The sequence below is a fragment of the Neovison vison genome, chromosome 8, assembly GCF_020171115.1.
Source record: "Neovison vison isolate M4711 chromosome 8, ASM_NN_V1, whole genome shotgun sequence".
Classification (NCBI taxonomy): domain Eukaryota; kingdom Metazoa; phylum Chordata; class Mammalia; order Carnivora; family Mustelidae; genus Neogale; species Neogale vison.
In genome coordinates this window covers 65827476-65849837 of record NC_058098.1, presented here as the reverse complement: position 1 = coordinate 65849837, position 22362 = coordinate 65827476, and the positions used below count along the sequence as shown (strand labels likewise).

The window sequence follows — 22362 nt, the reverse complement described above, 5'->3', positions numbered from 1 at the left end:
ACGGCACAAGGCTGGCTTGGTTTTTCTTCTCTTACAGGTTCCTGGCTTTTGTTTGTTCTTGCCTTTATCCTCATAATTTATACTTTAAATTATAATTTGTGTCTAAATTACAGGATGTGTCTAATTATAGAATGCCTTTCTCAATGATTTTTCTGGAACATGATGAGTTCTTTCAATCTCTACATGCAGATCTTTCTTTGGTCCCCCCAAATCTTTATTCATTCTATCTTTGAACAATGCTTCTGCTCTGCCTGTTCTGTTCTCTTTCAGAAACATCAAACACCCCATGGTAAAGTGCCAACCTTTGTTCTACCTTCGACTGTCCACTCTCTTGTTGGTACCATCTCCAGGTGCTCTGCATTCTGAGAGCTGCTCTTTGTGTGTGTGTGACACTGATTCTATCTTCTGAAGTGTCTGCTGTGCATTTTTGCTTCTGCGTACTTCAGTTCCTGTAAGTGTCACCATGCTCACCTTAGCCTGTTCTCTCTTTATGGCTTTCTGTTTCTGCTTCACAAGTAGCATACTTTCTTATAGTCTTTTGAAGAGACCAAAAGTTTCCTGAAAATTTCTCCCATTTTCTGGAAATGAGATTATATAGCCACAGAGCATAATTTTATAAGTGTTTAGGACCATGCTCCTTCTTTTTGTTCTGCAGTATTTTCCCCAAAGTCCCACCAAACCTCTGCCTCACCCAGACTTGTGGTTATTTCACTCCTCATGAGACTCTACCAAGATTAAGAAAATAAAGCTTAAAATCTATGTCCTTTATTTATAATTTAATAACTGGTTATATCATTCACTCCTCTTTGGCTATAGCTATATCACTGGGTGTTGGGACTAAGATTTTTTTGTTTATTTTTCAGTTTTTTTTTTAACTTCTGTTGTACACATATACTTTGGTGATAATTGTTTTGGAAAAAATAAAAATAGAAAAAATTCTTTTTTTAAAGTACTCTGAACAGCACAATAAAAAAATCACTTTTGTGAATGTAGTTTCTATACTAAAGTTATAATATGAAGATGGCAAGTTAGAAGTTATGGATTTTTGCTTCTGAAAGGGGAAATTGCTAATACATTAAGAAAGAATGACAACATGATCTAATCCTCTTTCCCACACAAACACCAATTTTATTCCAAATAATCACATAATTTAAAAATTTTCCTAATACACTCTTACAAAAAGTAACCCCACTGTCATTAATTCTGGAAATTCCATTTTCTACATTAGTAGTACTTACTAAGTACTACTACTGATTCAGTTCAACTTAGTACTTACTAAGTTGAACTGAATCAGTCCAAAAATTCCACAGCTTCTATAGATTTCATTTTAAAAGTTAAAAAAAATCTACTTTTCATGATAAATGACGCTACTGATAACTTTACTTGGTAGACTTTTAGTTACTTTGGTAATTTTCACAATCTTACAAATAAGGAACAACATATCATATACATAAAATAATAATAAGCCAGTCTAATGGCTTGCCTTGGAGACCAGGGAGTTGCATTTTGTCAAACCCAAATTGAACAGAGTTGAATTTAGGTTAATACAGAGAAAGGCATGCTCTGGATGTGTTGTCCTTTGTAATTCTTGAAGCATCAGATGAATAGTAAAAAGTTCAAAGAGCTTCTTGTTACCCCTGTAAGAGAATAAGTACATTAACTTAGCGCACACTCTCAGGGAGTTTATCTGAAATGACAAGGAGAGATCATTTACTTGTAAATGTGAGCAAATGGCAACTGGTTCCAACATAGAGCAGAACATAGGTTAACTAAAGGATCAATATGCCAAGACAAACAGAACAGACTTTAGGAGATAAGTTTAAAGTCGCAAAGTATTCAAGGAAGAAGAGAATATGCTTTATAATCTTGAAAACTGCACCTTAGTCACCATTAAAATGCTTGAGAATATTTTTTCCCCCTCACAGTTAGAAAGAAAAATACTTGATCATCTTATTTTAAGTAAGTAGCAGAGTACTGGGTTACTTTCTGGCTTAGCTCCAACATACCTTTCCAATTATCCTCCTTCCAATAATGAGTCAGTAATTTGATTTTCAGTCAGAATATATCTGAAATATATTTCTTATTTCCTTGTCTCCATGTATTTACGTCTTGAAAGAGATTGTCAAATAACTTATGTAACCACCCACTTAATGCAAAACGATTCACATCTCTGTGCTATTAAAGCTTTATTTTAAGACCTTCTTGTGCATTATTCCCCCATCCTCTTGCTGGAGCTTTGTTCTAGCTCTCCTTCTGAAATGAATGTAAGCTATAACACACATCAATAGTAAAATGATTTGGCTCAAGGGAGTACATTAAAAAAAACAACTCTGAGACTACATAAAAAAATCCCACAAATTAAGAGCTAAGACCCAATTAAACTTAAGTAATGTTACTGCAGCTTCGTGGCACCACAGGTAAATTATAACAGGTCTTCCTGAGAATTTACCAAATACAAATCAAGACAACCATGATACAGTCAGTCTGCAAATGAAGGAAGACAATGAACTGATAAGCTTAACTGATGCCAGTCCAAAACTTGCTGAGTATGAGATTACAATTTGACAATTAATAATTCACTGTGATGTGATATTGTATGCTAGGCAGCAAGGAAAACATATGGACCCACTGTCACATATCTACAAATAATTTTAAGAGGTGTTGTATTTACTATTCAAGTATACTGAGTTCTGGTAAAACACCAAAGTTCACGCCATGCAAATCACAGGTGAGGGGAAAGGGAAGGGGCAGAGGAGCTAAACCAAGACCGAAATTTTACTGTTATAAACATGAGATGAGACAGGTGTTTAATTTGCCTCAAAAGAAACATGAGACTCTACCAAGATTAAGAAAATAAAGCTTAAAATCTATGTCCTTTATTTATAATTTAATAACTGGTTATATCAATGTTTGCATCAGAGGAAAAGAAGAAAAAATGCAAAAAGAATTATAATAAAATCCAATTAGTGGCATAACAAGCCCATGGTTATTTCCTAAAATAAAACCAGTTACCAGTTATCATTTTAAATCTCTCCTGCTTGCTTCATTTTCATTCCCTAAATTCAGTTCAGTACATCAATAGGATCTGTAGATAGACAAGACTTTTAATATCTCTTTTAATTTTCACCTGTGGTATTACAGAGTATCATTGTGCAGTAATTCACTCTGATACTGCCACATGGATGCTAAAAACTGCTCTTTGTTTTTGCATACTCTGTGGTATAACCTTAGATATAAGGTTCATTTAGCAGAAATGAATTACAGAAACAAGACGTTCCTAGATAATGCTCTAATTCTCATTTGTCATTCCGAATGTATCTTAGACATGCATTAATATACCATGAATCTCAAGATTCTATATTTACTGGAACCTGTAATTTAATAAACAAAGTTGAGTCAGTATAGGATTCAGAAAGGCCTAAATGATTGCAATAAGAGATCTTCCCCCAAAAAAAAAAAATCTTAGGAAATAAAAAAATTCTTACTTTATTTTGGAAAGTTTCTGCAGAATAATACTGAGCTTTTCTAGTATTTGAAGATCAAGTTTTGGGGTTCGAAGTAGCACAGAGCAAGTACGAAAAAATAAAGTGTTGCTACAGGCTTCCAGGAAAGGCTGCAAGGATTCTGCAAAACAAATCACCAGTGCTTCGCTGTTAGGGTGTAGCTAAAAGGAAACTGATAACAAACCAGAACTATGTAAGGTATTCATAAATACTAATTTGGATTTTCATTCTTTTCACACTTAAACTTTCAGCAAAAATACCTTCATTTGAAAAATGAAAATCTCCACTGGCTCCTGTTGAACAATGTAAACCAAAGATAAGACTATTTTCCCTAATATCCAACTTCCACTAGGTAGTATTTAGCAGAAATCCCATGTTTGGAAGAATGGGGAAAGATCATTTCTTCAAAAAGTTCCTAACAGTAGGCTGAGTTTAAATAATTAGCAATAAGAAATATTTGTGGATAGCAATTTTTTAAAAAACCTCACATTTAAGAATTTCATTTAAGTGACAGTGACAATTTACATAATCAATGACTAGGGAATAACTTTTATTTTTGTAGAATATTTTATTTTTTAGTTTTTTAAAATTTTATTTTATTTTTTTTTGGTGTTCCAAGATTCATTGTTTATGTACCACACCCAGAGTTCCATGAAATACATGCCCTCCTTAATAGTGGGTTACCCATCCCCCCACCCTCTCCCCTCTAAGATGATGTGATCCATATATACAATGGGATATTACTCAGCCATCAGAAAGGATGAATACCCAACTTTTGTATCAACATGGAAGGGACTGGAGATTATGCTGGTGAAATAAGTCAAGCAGAGAAAGTCAATTATCATATGGTTTCACTTACTTGTGGGACATAAGGAATAACATGGAGAACATTAAGAGAAGGAAAGGAAAAGTGAATTGGGGGAAATTGGAGGGGGAGAGGAACCATGAGAGACTGTGGACTCTGGAAATAACTCTTTAAGGACAAAAGCCAAAGGGTGAAAAGATTCATAAAAGGTTGAAAAATTTTACAAAGTATAAAATTTTATCGTCTATAAAAAAATTACAAAATTTAAAAGGCAAAAGCTCTAAAAGACAAAAGCAAAACAAAAGGGAAATGTCAAACTTGAAGCAGAGACACAGAGGAAATCCCCTTGTAATATATTTACTAGAAGACTGATAATGTTAAAAGAAGCTTTTATAAATTAGTAAGAAAAAGATGGACCTAATATTTTTAGTAATGAACAAAGGGCACAAGCGAAAAATCACAATGGAATAAATACAGAAAAAATATTCAACCTCAGTAGGAATAAAATAATTAGAATTGACAGATTTGTATCAAAAGGCTTATAAGCGGGTATACTCTTTGATTCAGCAATTTTGCCTCTAAAACTGTCTGAATCTAATGTATGCAAAGGTTTGAGAATAAGGGCCACAGTAAAGTTTGCAATAGTTAAAACTAAAAGACCTGTTAAAGTGGTTACGAGTTGAACACAATAATGCATAAAAATGCTTTGTAAGGTGTAAATCACTAATAATGGTAATTAGGGAACTTGAAAAGAAGCAAAAATAATAGAAAAATAATAAATTATGGCCTTTACAGTAGTTAAATTCCTATGTAAAAAGGCTCTGTAAAATTCAGAGGAGTGAATACAGGACTTTATTTCTCACAGATAAATGAGTCAATAACAAAAAGGACAAAGGACACAAAAATATGATAGCTATGTATTCATCATTCTTCTTGAATCTATAAGCACAGCTTAAAAGGCTGTCTTTACTGAGTAAACTATTCAATAGTGAAACCAACAAAATCCACACTAGTAAAGTCAGAGCAATGTTGTGGTAACAGAAAATGAAAGGTGGTGCATGTTAGCAGCGGAGCACAAGAGCAATGGTCACCTGTCCTCTGCATTTTACCAAGTAGTGAAAAGTAGGAGGAAAAAATGTAATACTACCCCCACAGCACTCTAACCCATGTACGGACTACACTTAGTTCACCGAAAGTCATGTGTGTGTGTGCACGTGTGTGCATGCACATGTATGTATCTCAGTTACAGAATCTTCTTAGAGAATGAAAATGTAGGTTACAAATATAGCACACATAATCTACAAAGAACATTTATTACTTCTTTTTTTAAGTAAGCTCCACACCTTGCATGGAGACCAACAACCCTGAGATCAAGAATCAGAGGCTTAACCAATGGAGCCAGATATCATTAGAAATGGACTGACTGATTATTTCAAGCTGCTTCATTAAAACTGACAGTCTTCTTTTTTCAGATCCTGACACATATGATTTATGTCAACTCTGAACAAGAAAGGTAACTATATTACATGACTAACAGATTTTAATTTTAAAGCAGCGGATAAAGAACAATCATGTAAGTCACTACCAGAAAGTCCACTGAGGGTTCTTAATATACCGACAATCTATAATATTGATCTACAATATGTTCTCAATTTAAAAACCTAAAAACCACATTAAAAAGTTACAATGTTTTTTTTGTACAGTTGACCCTTGAACAATTTGAGTTTGAACTACATAGGCCCACGTATACACAATTTTTTTCCTCAATAAATACAGTAGAGTACTGTAGATGTATTTTTTCTTCCTTATGATGTTCACCTGATGTTCTTTAGCTTACTTTGTTATAAGAATATAGCATATAATACATGACATAAAAATAATATTTGTAACATAAAATAATACATATAACATAAAAAATATGTGTTAATACTGTTCATGTTATCAGAAAGGCCTCAACAATGATCTCAAGATTTTATTTATTTATTTGACAGACAGAGATCACAAGTAGGCAGAGGGGCAGAGAGAGAGAGGAGGAAGTAGGCACCCTACGGAGCAGAGAGCCCGATGCGGGGCTCAATCCCAGGACCCTGAGATCATGACCTGAGCCGAAGGCAGAGGCTTTAACCCACTGAGTCACCCAGGCACCCCAAATAAAATCTTAAAAAAAAAAAAGTGAACTCCCTTGTATGACCTATATAATGGAAAAGAGCCAAGACCATCCAAAAACTTTAATATATCAGCACATTTAAAATGTGAAGCTTATAAAGGTCTTTTAGAAGTAAGGTAGATTCACTACTTTGATTTCCAACCATACTTTTAAATCTATGAGAAAGGCATAAAAAGAAAGAAAATTCTGATATTCTTATATGCATTGTGTTAGGTTTAACTCTAAGACAGAAACACTGCAGTTTTAACATTTTTTCATTACTCCGATGTTCAAATACATCTCGGGGTCCTGGGATAGGGTCCTGCGTCGGGCTCTCTGCTCGGCGGGGGGCCTGCTTTCCTTCCTCTCTCTCTGCCTGCCTCTCTGCCTACTTGTGATCTCTCTCTGTCAAATAAATAAATAAAATCTTCAAATACATCTTTTATGCTCAGAAGAACTTTAATTTGAATAAAGGTGGCTAGTACAAAAGTGGGGGGGGGTTTGAAGGCCCAATAAGCCAGATGACTTGTCTTCTAAAATTCATGTAACACAGGATAAATTACTTAGCATGATTCCTACATTCTTCACTAATTCACTGATTCCTACATTAAAATGGGAAGATAAAAATGGTTGATAAAATTTCTCTCCCCTAATACTTAGTCATAAGGATTAAAACTTTAAAGCTAAAAAAACCCCCCAAAACTCTCACCAACAACAACCAAAAAAGGGGCAGAAGTTGAAGTCACAAACATTAAAAAATGTTCTAGGATATAAACAAAGTTATAGAGTGGGAAGAGTTAGAAATGTGGCCAGGTCCACCCCTCCTTAACAATATCTTCCATATCATATACTGGGGTTGACAAAACCTTGGGAATTCTTACTAACAACCCCCAAACCTGAAGAAGAACAAACTAAACAGCTGTTGTTACCTTTTCAATATTCTGACTGGAAAACAGAGAAAGGGGCTGGCTGCCAGGGGTCTATCTGAAAATAATGTTCCTGAGTACAGACTGCAGTATAGTGTAGAAGCCAGTCTAAAGCCAAAAGAATTTCTCTGTGGGAACAGGATACTCATACTGCCCACTTTCCTAAGGTGAAATGAACCAAACAAGATATTTAGTCAAATCTCAGAAGTAAAAACAATCCTGAGAATCTAACAGCATGTTATTAATACACCCATGGGGCACTGAAAAAACATATATATTAAGGAAAACGGCTTTTAAACTGTAGCTTGGAAGGGAGAAAATGAAAACTGGACTTGGCTATGGTAGTATGAAGAGAGTGCCCCATGCCTTCTATGAGGACACACACAAAGTGTGGACATGGAGGTCCAACTAAAAACAAGAGGAGAAACAGCATGGCAACGTGGCATACATATTACATAAATCAATCAATCAGTCAATCAATCAATCAATAAGAAAGGATTATGGCAATGCACAAGACAATAAAATGTAAAAGAAAACACAACTCAAAAAACAGAACAGATTTCCATAAGACTTCTGAATTATATATTAACCTAATAAAAACATGGCTAGACAATAAGAAAAGATGATCAACAAAAAGATTTTTAAAAGACAGAATTTAAAAACCACCATTAAAAAATGTATATTTAGGGGTGCCTAGTTCAGTTGATTAAGTATCTAACTTGATCTCAGGGTTGTTGAGTTCAAGCCCCACCTTGGGCTCCACGCTGGGTATGTAGCCTACTTAAGCAAACAAACAAACAAAACACCCTGATAAATCACAAAACTGAAATAATATAGCTGAAAATTTGATCACTATCATAAAAATCTGAGATAATCCTAAATCATACCAATGAAAATGCTATAAAGAAATAATCAGAAAGAAACCAAGATATGGAAGACTATCAAAAAAAAGATCCAAAAAAGGATAATTTGTATTCTTGATATCAAGTTAATAAAATAATATATATTGCAGTTTACCCTTGAACAACATAGGGTTTATGGGTGCTGACCTCTCCCAACCCTACACAGTCAAAAAAATCTCTGTACAGAGGGAAAGGCAGGATGTTGGAGAGATAGGAGACCCTGTTTCAACCAGTCCCCCTAAAGTGAGCTAAATATCTACCAGAACACTCTGAATACTCATGAAATCAGCCTGAGATGTAGGATTATACACTTCTGGATCTCTAAGGGGGTGGAAGATGCCAGTGGAGAGGTAAAACACAGTGGGAATGTTCGGACTGATATCAGAAGATAAACAGAAGGGGAAGGGAGCCACCAGAAGCAATCCACTGGAAAGCAATACCGCAATACAAGAGTGCCCTGTGATTGGGGACCAGCATTAACTTGGAGTCTGGTTAAAAGCACTCAAAAAAATTCCTTAGGTACAGAGGAAAGACCATTAGAATAACGTCAGACTTGTCCACAGAAACCTGGCAAGTCAGAAAGGGCTGGCAAGACATATTCAGGGCACTAAATGAGAAGAACATGCAGCCAAGGATACTTTATACAGCAAGGCCGACGCTCAAAATGAATGGAGAGATAAAGAGCTTCTAAGACTGGCAAGGTTTATAAGAGTATGTGACCACCAAGCTGGCACTACAAGAAATATTAAGGGGGGTTCTATAAAAGAAGAAAGAACCCAAGAGTGACATAGAACAGAAATTTACAGAGACAATGCATAGAAACAAGGGCTTTACAGGCAACATGATGTCAATAAAAACTTACTTTCAATAATCACTCCCAACGTGAAAGGCCTAAATGCTCTCATAAAATGGCACAGGGTTGCAGACTAGATAAAATAATAGGACCTGTCCATATGATGTCTACAAGAGACACATTTGGAATGTAAAGATGCATCCAGACTGAAAGTGAAGGGATGGAAAACTATCTTTTATGCCAATGGGCCTCAAAAGAAAGCTGGGGTAGTGATTCTCACATCAGATAAATTAGATTTTAAACCAAAGACTGCAGTCAGAGATAAAGAAGGATATGACATCATTCTTAAAGGATCTATCCACCAAGAAGATCTAACAATTTTAAGTATTTATGTCCCCAATACAGGAGCAGCCAACTACATAAGCCAACTGTTAAGATAAAAAGTCATACTGATACTAATACATTAATAGTAGGGGATCTTAACACACCACTCTAAGTAACAGAGAGATCATCCAAGCAGAAAATCAATAGAGAAATAAAAGCATTGAATGACACATTGGACCAGATGGACCTCATAGATATATACAGAACATTCCACCCTAAAACAACAGAATACTCGTTCTTCTCGAGTGTACATGGAACTTACTCCAGAACAGACCACATACTGGGTCACAAATCAGGGCTCAACTGAAACCAAAAGATTGAGATTATTCCCCGCATATTCTTAGACCACAATGTTTTGAAACTGGACCTCAACCACAAGAAAAAGTTTGGAAGGAATTCGAATACTTGGAAGCTAAAGGCCACCCTGCTTAAGAATGTTTGGCTCAACCAGGAAATCAAATAAGAACTTAAACAATTCATGGAAACCAATGGGAATGAAGACACATTGGTCCAAAACCTATGGGATACAGCAAAGGTGGCCCTATAGGGGAAATATGTAGCCATCCAAGCCTCCCTCAAAAAAACCCTGAAAAATCCAGAATACACTTGCTCTCTTTACACCTTGAAGAACCAGAAAATCAACAACAAAATAAGCCAACCCCATACACAAGAAGGGAAATAACCAAGATTAGAGCAGAGATCAATGAGATAGGAACTAGAGATACAGCAGAACACATCAACAAAACTAGAAGCTGGTTTTTTGAAAGAATCAATAAAATCTATAAGCCACTGGCCAAACTAATCCAAAAGAAAAGAGAGGACCCAAATTAATAAAATTATGAATGAAAAGAAAGAGATTATGACTAACACCAAGGACACAGAAACAATCATAAGAAATTATTATCAATAGTTATATGCCAATAAGTTAAGCAACCTAGACGAAATGGATGCATTCCTGGAACCTATAAACTTTCAAAACTGAACCAGGAAGAAACTGGAAACCCAAATAGGCCAATATCTAGTTACGAGATTGAAGCAGGGATCAAAAACCTCCCAAAAAACAAGAGCCCAGGACCTGGAGAATTCTACCAAACACTCAAAGAAGAAATAATACCTATTCTCCTGAAGCTGTTTCAAAAAACAGAAACAGAAAGAAAACTTCCAGACTCTTTCTATGAAACCAGCATTACCCTGATCCCCAAACCTAGCAAGACCCCATCAAAAAGGAGAATTTCAGACCAAGAGCCCTGATGAAAATAGATGCTAAAATTCTCAACAAGATCCTAGCTAATAGGATCCAACAGTACATTAAAAAGATTATCCACCATGACCAGGTGGGATTTATCCATGGGATGCAGGGGTGGTTCAACATTTGCAAATCAAGCAATGTGATAGAACAAATCAATAAAAGAAGAGGTTTGGTTCTCTTAAATGATGCAGAAAAAGCATTTGACAAGATACAGCATCCGTTCCTGATTAAAATGCTTCAAAGTATAGGAATAGAGGGAATGTTCCTCAACTTCATCAAGTGTAAGAAGAACATGTAATACCCCAATACGAGAAATACCACAGCAAATATCATCCTCAATGGGGAAAAGCTGACAGCCTTCCCTTTGGGATCAGGAACACGACAAGGATGCCCACTCTCACCACTCTTGTTCAACATAGTATCAGAAGTCCTAGCAACAGCAATCAGACAACAAAGAGAAATAAAAGGTATTCAAATTGGCAATGAAGAAGTCAAACTTTCTCTCTTTGCAGATGGCATGATACTTTATATGGGAAAGTTTTATTTTGGGTTTATTTGGGTTTTTGGGAAAATTCAAAAGACTACACCCCCAAACTACTAAAATTCATTCAATTCAGTTACTAGCATTCATTACAGCAATTCAGTAATGTGGCAGGATACAAAATCAACGTACAGAAATCAGTTGCCTTCTTTTACACTAACAATGAAAACACAGAAAGGGAAATTAGAGAATCGATTCCATTTACTATAGCAAAAAGAACGATCAGATACCTGGGAATAAACCTAAAGAAAGAGGTAAAGGATCTGTACTCGAGGAACTACAGAACACTCATGAAAGAAATTGAAGACACAAAAAGAAGGGCATTTTATACTCATGGATCAGAAGAATAAACAGTGTTGAAATGTCTATACTGCCTAGAGAAATCTATACTTTTAATGCCATCCCAATCAAAATTCCACTGGCATTTTTCAAAGAGCTGGAACAAACAATCCTAAAATTTGTATGGAACCAGAAGAGACCCTGAGTTGCTAAGGAAATGTTGAAAAAGAAAAACAAAACTGGGGGCATCAGGTTGCCTGACTTCAAGCTTTACTACAAAGCAAGGATCACCAAGACAGCATGGTACTGGCACAAAAACAGACACATAGATCAGTGGAACAGAGTAGAGAGCCCAGATATGGTCCCTCAATACTATGGTCAAATAATCTTCGACAAAGCAGGAAAAAATATACAGTGGAAAAAAGTCTCTTCAATAAATGGTGCTGGGAAAATTGGACAGCTATGTGTAGAAGAATGAAACTCAACCATTCTCTTACACCATACACAAAGATAAACTCAAAATGGAAAAAAGACCTCAATGTGAGACAGGAATCTATCAGAATCCTAGAGGAGAACATAGGCAGTAATCTCTTCGACATCGACCACAGCAACATCTTTCAAGACATGTCTCCATTACATTATAATACATACTCCCACCACATTGTTGGAAATGGCAAGACTTCGTTCTTGTTGATGGCTGAGCAATATTCCATTGTGTGTGTGCATCTATATATGCACATATAGCCTATATGGATATATGGGCTATTATTGATAAAGCTGCTATGAAGATTGGGGTGCATGTACCCCTCAAATCTGTATTTTTGTATCCTTTGGGTAAATACCTAGAAGTGCAATTGCTATGTTGTAAGGTAGTCTCTTTTTCAACTTGTTGAGGAACCTCGATACTGCTTTCCAGAGTGGCTGCACCAGATTGCATTCCCACCAATGGTGTAAGAGGGTACCCCTTTATCCATATCCTCACCAACATCCGTTGTTTCCTGTGTTGTTGATTTTAGCCATTCTGACAGGTATGAGGTATCTCCTTGTGGTTTTGATTTGTATTTCCCTGATGATGAGTTACGTTGAGCATCTTTTCATGTGTCTGTTAGCTATGTATGTCTTCTTTGGGAAAATGTTCATGTCCTCTGCCCATTTCTTAACTGGATTATTTGTGTTTGGGGTATTGAGTTTGAGAAGTTCTTTATAGGTCTTGGGTACTAGTCCTTCACCTGATAATATCATTTGCAGATATTTTCTCTCATTCTTAGGCTGCCTTTTAGTTTTGTTGTTTCCTTCACTGTCCAAAAGCTTTTTATCTTTATAAAGTCCTAGAATATATTACGCTAAGTGAAATAAGTCAGTCAGATAAAGACAAATATCATATGATTTCACTTATATGTAGAATTTAAGAGAATATATGGGAAGGGGGATAAAAGAGGGTGGGAAACAAACCATAAGAGACTCTTAATGAAAAATAACAAACTGAGGGTTGATGGAGGGGAGGCAGGTGGAGAATAGGCCAAACAGTGATGGATATTAAGGAGGGCACTTGTTGTGATGAGTACTAGGTGTTGTTTAAGTCACAAATCACTAAAATCTACTCCTGAAACCAGTATTACACTACATATTAACTAACTAGAGTTCAAGTAAAAATTTGAAAAGAAAGAAAGAAAACCATAGGAAGACAAAATACATCCACAGTAGTATAATATATTTACAGAAAGAAAAAACAATCCATGTAGAATCCATGTAGGCACAGTTCAAACTTGTGTTGTTCAAGGGGTCAATTGATGTATGAAATGGTAAATGAACAAAGAAGTGGATCTGCGGATTGAAAAAGCACAATAGTGACCCAGGAAAATTTGCCTCAGAACATTAAATAGCAAGGAATACCCTAAACTTCAAAGATAAAATAGTCATTAGCCCTCTAAGCAAAAGAATAAATTATCACTAACAGGGAAAAAAATCAGACTTTTTCACTTCTCTGTAACAGTAAAAGCACAGATTGCAAATTTTTGAACAAAAGAAAGCAAGCCTTATACCTCTATACTCAGCACTACCTTAACTGGGGAGGAGGGGTGTGGGACTCACATGGGAGAGGGAACAATTAAGAGATTATTCAAAAATAAGAACACAGAAATGTGGAAGTTATGGTAAAAGAGCTATTCCTGAGCACTGAATATAAACTGATGTAAAACTAATATAAAGTAAAGTAGTAAGAAAATCAACATGAAGCACATTGCAAATTATGGTCACAGAACAGAATGAAAAATATAAACTGTGATAATGTGAAAAAAAAAAAAAACAACTAAAAAGTCAGGAAGTCAAGAAAGGGGAGATGGAAAGTTCACTAGTGCTGCTGTCTTCATCTTTCCTAGCTAGGAGTCAATAAATGTCTAAAACTGAAAACAGTATTTAAAAGTCAGGATACACTAAAATGCCTAATATAGTAGGGCCGCCTGGGTGGTTCAGCTGGTTGAGCGTCTGATTTGTGGTTTTGACTCAAGTCACGATCTCTTGGGTCAAGGATCAAACCCAGCATCAGGCTCCATGCTCAGCACGGAGTTTGCTCTGGATTTCCTGCCTCTCTTTCTCCCTCTGGCCCTCCCCTGCTTGCTCACTCTCTCTCTCTCTCTCTAAATTAACTAATTAACTAGTTAATTAATTTTTAAAAATGATTACTAAGGTAAATTTTGTTATATTATTTTACAATTGAAAAAATAAAAAGAGAGAATGCTTTTTACCTTTTCTTAACAGAAAGAATTTGTGATATAAAATATTTAAAACTCAAATCCATTTCATTTTTCCTGTTAAATAGATTTCAGTAAGATAACTGAAATTTTAATAAAAACTTGGGGAAAAAAAGATTTCATTAAGTACATGTATAACAATATCATTTCTGTAAAAGTATTTTCATCTGTTTATCCATTCATCAATATTTTCATATGTACACAACTACAGAAAGGTATCTGAAATAACATTTAATGATGGTCGCTTCTTTTCTTTTCTTTCTTTTTTTTTTAAATTTATTTGACAGACAGAGATCATAAGTAGGCAGAGAAGCAGGCTGGGGTGGGGGAGCAGGCTCCCTGCTGAGCAGAGAGACCCATGCGGGGCTTGATCCCAGGACCCTGGAATCATGACCTGAGCTAAAGGTAGAGGCTTAACTCACTGAGCTACCCAGGCACCCCAATGATGGTCATTTCTAAATGATAGTTTGCATGGTGATGTTTAAAAAAAAAACACACTTTTACATTTATCCTTAGCCTCATCTTTTTTTGAGTTCTAAAAGCTTTTTTATTTAATTTCTAAGTTGCGGTTAAATATGCAAAAAACTTACATTTTAATCATTATTAAGTTATAGTTAGTATTAAGTACATTCACATTGTTGTGCAACCATCCGTCTCTAGAAATTTTCCATCTTCTCTAAAAGGAACTGTACCCAATAAACACTGACACCCACTTCCATCTGTGAAGTTGCCAGCTCCTGGCAACCAACATTCTACTTTCTCTATAGATTTGACTATTTTAGTATCTTGTGTAAGTGGAATCATATAAAACTTGTCTTTTTGTGTCTGGCTAATTTCACTTAGCATAATGTCCTCCAGGTTCATCCAAGTCGTAGCAGGTGTCAAAATTTCCTTCCTTTTTAAGGCTGATATTCAATTTTATGTATATACCACATTTTTCCATGCTTCTTTCAAGATTCTTTGACTTCTGACAGTTTTATTATCATGTGTCTTCACTGTGAGAGCTCTTTGGGTTTTTCTAAAGTTCACTGAGCTTTGGAATGCGGTGAGCTTCTTAAGATTTGTAAAACTATGTCTTTCTTCACACTTGATAAGTTTTCAGCCATTATTTTTTCAAATAGATTATTGAAGGGGCAGATTATTCCGCCCCCTTCTCTCTTTTCTTCTGGGACTACTATGATATGTATATTGACCAGCCTCGTGATGTCCTGTAAGTCCCGTGGGCTCTGCTCTGTTCCCTTTTCTTCATTTTTCCTTCTTTTTGCTCCTCAGTCTCTGTAATTTAAAATACCTGTCTTTAAGTTCACTGATTCTTTCTTGTGCTTGTATAAATCTGCTGTTGAAACTCTCTAGTGTTTTTTGGTTCAGTCACTGTATTTTTCAGCTCAAGAATTTCTATTCAGTTCCTTTTTATTAAACTCCAGCACTTTGTTGAAATTCTCACATTTTCATACACAGTTTTCCTGACTTCTTTTGGTTCTTTGTGTTTTCTTTTAGCCCTTGAGTATATTTAAGATAGTTGCTTTAAAGTCTTTCCTGAGTGAGTTCCTTTGCATGCCTCCTTGGGGATATTTTCTCAAGATTTAGTTATTTATTTATTTTTTAATAGGCCATGTTCCCTGTTTCTTTGTATGCCTTGTAATTTTTTTGCTGAAAACTTATCATTTGAAAAATGACCACCTTTCCTAGTCTTTGCAGACTAGTATGGAAGATCTTCTTCATTAATTAGCAGTTCCCTGGGCCCTTGGGAATAATGCAAAATATAGGCCTAGGGTCTTCTCAGGTCTTTTTTAGGTGTAAGTCCTATCAGGGTCTATAAGTGTGCTTTTTCTTTTTTATCTTTCTTTTTTTTTAAAGATTTTATTTGTTTGAGAACAAGAGATAGTGAGCGAGCATGAGGAGCAGAGGGAAAGGGAGAAGCAGATGCCATGCTCAGCACAGAGCCCAATGTGGGGCTTAATCCCAGGACCATGAGATCATGACCTGAGATGAAATCAAGAGTCTGATGCTTAACTGACTGAGCCACCCAGGCACCCTGAGTGTGCTTTTTCTTTTTCCAATTTCCCCTGGCTGCTTTTAAATGTTTTAATTTCCCAGAGTCTCAACCCAGCTTATTCTCCACACCTCAGATGTTGTACTATACTAGTCTGTCTATAATTTCTTGTCCGAGGCATCTGCAGTCTACCGTACCCTGCAGCTTTCAAGTGCCCTGGTGCCTACCACTGCCCTTCTCAGCCTTCAGTTTGAGATCCAAACTATTTATAAATGTCCTAGTCCATGCTCTGAGTCAGGCAAAGAGAGAACCCAATCCTTTAGACTATCCAGATAGGCCAGAATATTTCAAACTAGTTCACTCTGTCTTTTCTGTATGAGGGAAAGAGTAATGAACTGAGCTACTTCCTCCCATCTGCCCTATACCACACCAGCAGTGGGGTGGTGTAAAGGCAATAAAAAGGTAACAAAAGGGGTGCCTGGGTCGCTCAGTGGGTTAAGCGTCTGCCTTCGGCTCAGGTCATGATCTCAGGGTCCTGGGATCGAGCCCCACAATCGGCTCTCTGCTCAGAAAGGAGCCTCCTCTCCAACACCTGCCTGCCTCTCTGCATACTTGTGATCTCTGTCAAATAAATCAATTAAAAAAAAAACCTAAAAAAAAAAGAGAACAAAATTTCCTAATGTTTTGAATATGGCTTTTTTTGAATATACATTAGGTTAACTGCTACAGATCTTTGACTAGTTTTCAGAGCTCCTATAAAGTTAATTTAGTCAGTCTGTAGTTGTTAATTTGATATTTCTGTGAAGGAATGAAGGCTGGAGCATCCTAGTCTACCACCTTGCTGACATCTATCTCCACTTGAATTTTAAAATAATAAACCTCTACCTTCCAAATAAAGACTTTAAAGAAAGCAGAATTTTTAGTGGCTTAATCAAACAGATTATTGTTTCTATCTTAAGAGGTAGGCACTTCCTAGAACTGGTTCTAGGACTGGTACAAAATAATGCCATCAGAAACCCAAATTCTTCATTTCAGACTGTTTCTTCACGTTATAATTCATGGTCAAAAGGCTCTAGAGGACAAGGTAAAAAGAAGGGTGTAGTGTAGGGACAGTGCCAATCATCTGTTCCCTCTTATCAGAAAACCAAAATATAGTTTCCTAGAAACTCTCAGTGGAATTCCAATATCCCCCTCACTGGCCACACATGTGTCATGCATGTGGCCATTCCTGCCAATGAGAGCGCTGAGTAGGCAAAAGAGAAAGGGATGGGAATGGTGATGGGGGAGGGAGCCCATAAGGTTTGCCACAAGGGGCTAACTTATCTCCTGAAAACAATTTTTTTCAATGCTTTCTTGAGTCACAATATTTTATGTAATTTTGTAGTTTATAGCTTGGTGGAAGGTATTTAAATCTCCAATTTGAAAGGATTACCCGAAGACACAATCAATCTCAGTTATAGGTTATTGTCAGTAGTAAGGGGAAAGTGACATAAGAGCTGTCTGTATCAACATTATACTAATATTTGACAAAATACTATATTAGCAAGCAACATAAGAAAATAAACATTCTTATTAATGTTTATTATAATGTTTATTCTCTTCACAAGAGAATTATCTATCTAAGACCTGCCAATATTTCAAAAGCAGCCGTTTGTTTCTAAAAAGTATAAGCTATCAGCAATTCAGTACAATCTTTCGTAATGATTATCTTGCCTATGTTAAACATCAACCTGTTGGTAACTGACTAGAGTACTTTATGTAGTTTTTATGCTAAGAATCTAAATCCCTATTTTCCAAATAGCAGCTATTTTAATCTTTTCATAATTCTAAGGCAAAGTGATAATCAGAATAAAATTATTTTAAAAGCAAACTCTCAGGGCGCCTGGGTGGCTCAGTGGGTTAAGCCGCTGCCTTCGGCTCAGGTCATGATCTCAGGGTCCTGGGATCGAGTCCCGCGTCGGGCTCTTTGCTCAGCAGGGAGCCTGCTTCCCTCTCTCTCTCTCTGCCTGCCTCTCCATCTACTTGTGATTTCTCTCTGTCAAATAAATAAATAAAAATAAAATCTTAAAAAAAAAAAGCAAACTCTCAGCTCTCAGATATACTTATTAACATGTTATTACATGGGACAATATATAACTTTTGCATAGTAAGGCTTTTAATTTCCAGTTCTGATGGTTCAAAAGTTATAACATGACTGGGACACCTGGGTGGCTCAGTTGGTTAAGCATCCAGCTCTTGATTTCGTCTCAGGTCATGGAGCCCTACATCAGACTCCATGCTCAGTGTGGAGTCTGCTTGGGATTCTTTCCCCCTTCCTCTCCCTCCCACTCTACTCCTCTTCCTGCTCACGTACTCTTTCTCTCTCTCTAAAATAAATAAATCTTTAAAAGTTATAATATGGCAACATTCAACGTCAACCAAAAAACATCAGCTGCCCATCCTTTCACTGAATAAAGGTCAATAAATTCCTAAAAAGGAAACAAAAACAACAGTAAGAAGGATATCCATAGGTAATTTTTTGAAAACACCCAACTCTACATAAATTCCCCTCCTTAGTTTTTTCCAAGTTTACCTTCACTACTTTATGGAACAAGGTGGGCTATAAAACACACTTAAGATTTCCTATTTCTTGAAAGATGATGGAGTTTGTCAGGGGCCTGAGGTGAGAGAAGTGTTAGTCCAGGGACAAAAGCTCTTTTTGGAGTAGGACAAACCCAAACAGAGTTCCTAGTCTGCTCAAATCCCTGTTCTTTCCTCTACTTGCTCATTCCTGAAAGAATTCTAAAGCTTCCCCCTACTATCCCCACTTTCCTTTCTTTTTTAATCTCTGGGACACAGTGAGTGCTGACACTACTTTCTGCTCTGGAATCTCTCAATTCTAGGGTCCTAAGTCCAAGGGAAGCTTCTCTTTTTCTGAAAGACTAATTTATTCCTAATCACCACCTTGGCCATAGCCATGTGACATTAAACCAGTCACTTAATTTCTCAGAGCGTCAGGTAGCCATTTATCTACAGGCATACCATGTTTTATTCACTTCACTTATTTCACTGGTATTGTGGGTTTTTGTTTTTGCTTTACTAATTGAAGGTCTGTGGCAATCCCGTTTAAGCAAGTCTATCAGTGACATCTTTCCAAAAGCATTTGTTCACTTCATATGTCTGTGTCACATTTTGGTAATTCTTTCAATATTTTATTATGATTTTTGACTATTACTATATTTGTTATATGATCTGTGATCAGTGATCTTTGATGTTACTATTTTAATTGTTTTGGGGTGCCACAAACCACACCAATGTATAAGATGGTGAACTTAACTGATAAATGCTCTGTGTGTTCTGACTGCTCCACCAAACAGCCATTCCCCTACTCTGTGTCCATCTCCTCAGGCCTTCCTACTCTCTCACACAACACTCCTGAAATTAGGCCACCCTACAGTGGCCTCTACATGCCCAAGTAAAAGGAAGAGCATACTGTAAAGGCATGTCCAAAGCCTAGATATGTCAAAAGCTAAACATCTTGCACCAAACAGTTAGCCAAGCTGTGAATACAAAAGAAAAGTTCTTGAAGGAGATTAAAAATGCTACTCCAGTGAGTACATGAATGCTAAGATAGAAAAACAGCCTGGATAGATCATCAAACCAGCCACAACATTCCCTTAAGTCAAAGTCTAAATAACAGCAAGGACCTCCTTTCAACTGTATGAAGACTAAGAGAGGTGAGGAAGCTGTAGAAGAAAAGTCTGAAGCTAGCAGAGGATGGTTTATGACATTTAAAGGAAGAAGCCATCTCCATATCATAAAAATGCAATGTGAAGCAGCAAATGCTGATATAGAAGCTGTAACAAATTATCCAGAAGATCTAAGTAAGATAATGAAGGTGGTTACACTAAATAAAAGATTTTCAATGTAGATGAAACAACTTCTATTAGAAGAAAATGCCATCCAGGACATCATAGCTAGAGAGAAGTCAATGTACAGCTTCAAAGCTTCAAAGGACATGCTGACTCTCTTGTTAGGGGCTGATGCAGCTGGTGAAGCCAATGCTCATTTAACATTCTGAAAATCCTAGGGCCTTTAAGAATCATGCTAAATCTACTCAGCCTGTGCTCTGTCAGTCGAACAACAAAGCCTGGATGACAGCACATCTGTTGACAACATGGTTTACTGAATATTTTAAGCCCACTATTGAGACCTACTGCTCAGAAAACTCCTTTCAAAATATTACTGGTCATTGACAATGCACCTGGTTACCCAACAGCTCTGATGGGAATATGAAGATTAATGCTATTTTCATGTCTGCTAACACAACCACCATTCAGCAGCCCATAAATCAAGAAGTAATTTTGACTTTCAGGTCTCATTATTTAAGAAATACATTTTGTAAGGTTATAGCTGCCACAGATCATGATTCCTCTGATGCACCTGAGCAAAGTCAACTGAAAACCACCTGGAAAGGATTCACCATTCTAGATACTATTAAGATCATTCATGATTCAAGAGATACGATATCAAAAGGAATTTGGAAGAAGTTGATTCCAACCCTCTTGCACGACTTTCAGGGAAGAGGTTCAGGATTTCAGTGAATGATATAACTGCAGAGGTGGTGTAAATGGCAAGAGAACTACAATTAGACGTTGAGCCTGAAGATGTGACTGAATTGTTGCAATCTCATGATAAAACTTGAATAGATAAGGCGTTGCTTCTTATGGACGAGTGAAGAAGGTGGTCTCTTGAGATGGAATCTAGTCCTGGTGAAGATGCTATAAAGATTGTTGAAAAGACAACAAAAGATTTAGAATATCACATAAACTTAGTTGATAAAGCAGCAGGGTTTGAGAGGATTCACTCCACAATTTTGAAAGAAGCTCTACTGTGGTTAAAATGCTATCACACAGTATCAAACTCTTCAAAGAAATTGTTCATGAAGGGAAGAGTTAATCAATGTGGCAAACTTGTCTTATTTTAAGACATTTACCTCAGCCCCAATCATCAGAAACTACCACTCTGATCAGTCAGCAGCCATCAAGACAGTGGCAAGACCCTCCACCAGCAAAAATATTAGAACCAGGGCGCCTGGGTGGCTCAGTTGGTTAAGTGACTGCCTTCGGCTCAGGTCATGATCCTAGAGTCCTGGGATCAAGTCCCGCATCAGGCTCCCTGCTTGGCAGGGAGTCTGCTTATCCCTCTGACCCCCCCACCCCTTCTCATTCTCTCTCTCTCTCAAATAAATAAGTAAAATCTAAAAAAAAAAAAATTACAACCTACTGAAAGCTTATATGATGGTTAGCAGTTTTTAGCAATACAGTATTTTTTAAAATTAAGGTATGTACATAGGTTTTAAAGATATAATGCTATTGCACACTTAAAAGAAAACAGTATATTGTAAACACTGGGAAAGCAAAAAATTCATGACTCACTTTATTGCAATATTCACTTTTTTGCAGTAGTCTGGAAGCCAGCCTATAATCTCCCAGAGGTATGCCTATATATGCAAAATAAGCAGCTGAACTATAGGAACAGTTCCTAACTCAGTGACTCATGCCATCTTTTTACAACAAAACATTTTATAAAACATTTTTAACATTTCCTTTAAAATACAAAGGAAAAGAAAAAAGAAAAACTAATTTATGCTAGTGTACTCTTTCAATATGTCAGTGCTTGAAACTGTATTTTAAAACATAATAAAGTAGTCAGATGCTTGGATCTGTACAATGAATCAGCAAGAACGAAACAAGTATACATGCAAACTGGTACCAACAAAAGTCTCACATTAGTGATGGAAAAAAGGAAAGAATTCTATGGTAGGCTAAATAGCAGCCCTTCAAAAGATGTCGACATACTAACCACTAGCAATTGTGAACATTATCTCATGACAAACACTTTGCAGATGTCACTAAAGTAAGAATCTTGAGATGGAGAGATTACCGTGGATCACCCAGGTGGGCCTAAACACAATCACAAGTGTCCTTATAAAAAGGAAGCAGAGGGAGATTTCAGACAGCAGGGGAAATCACTCCCAGGTCAGGTACCCGCCCCTGTGTCTTAATACCCACCGAAAATGTTTCAAATTAGTCTGTTTATTCTGCCTTTC

The 22362-nt window shown here is 36.5% G+C and overlaps 1 protein-coding gene across 6 annotated transcripts in view; it reads right to left on the bottom strand.

The window, feature by feature from the left end:
• Positions 1–1102: 1102 nt before the first annotated feature.
• CCDC138 (coiled-coil domain containing 138) overlaps positions 1103–22362 on the bottom strand; it is a 129753-nt gene continuing 108493 nt past the window's right edge. For 4 of the 6 annotated variants that reach the window (XM_044263799.1, XM_044263802.1, XM_044263801.1 and 1 more), the window contains 2 exons: positions 3486–3624; positions 1103–1637 (listed from right to left, as the gene is read on the bottom strand). In XM_044263799.1, the coding sequence (XP_044119734.1) occupies positions 1472–1637; positions 3486–3624 (305 nt within the window). In that variant the 3' untranslated portion in view covers positions 1103–1471. Of the gene's footprint in view, positions 1638–3485; positions 3625–18282; positions 18307–22362 lie in introns of those variants that run through there. The other 2 variants (XM_044263803.1, XM_044263804.1) reach the window with 2 other exon arrangements.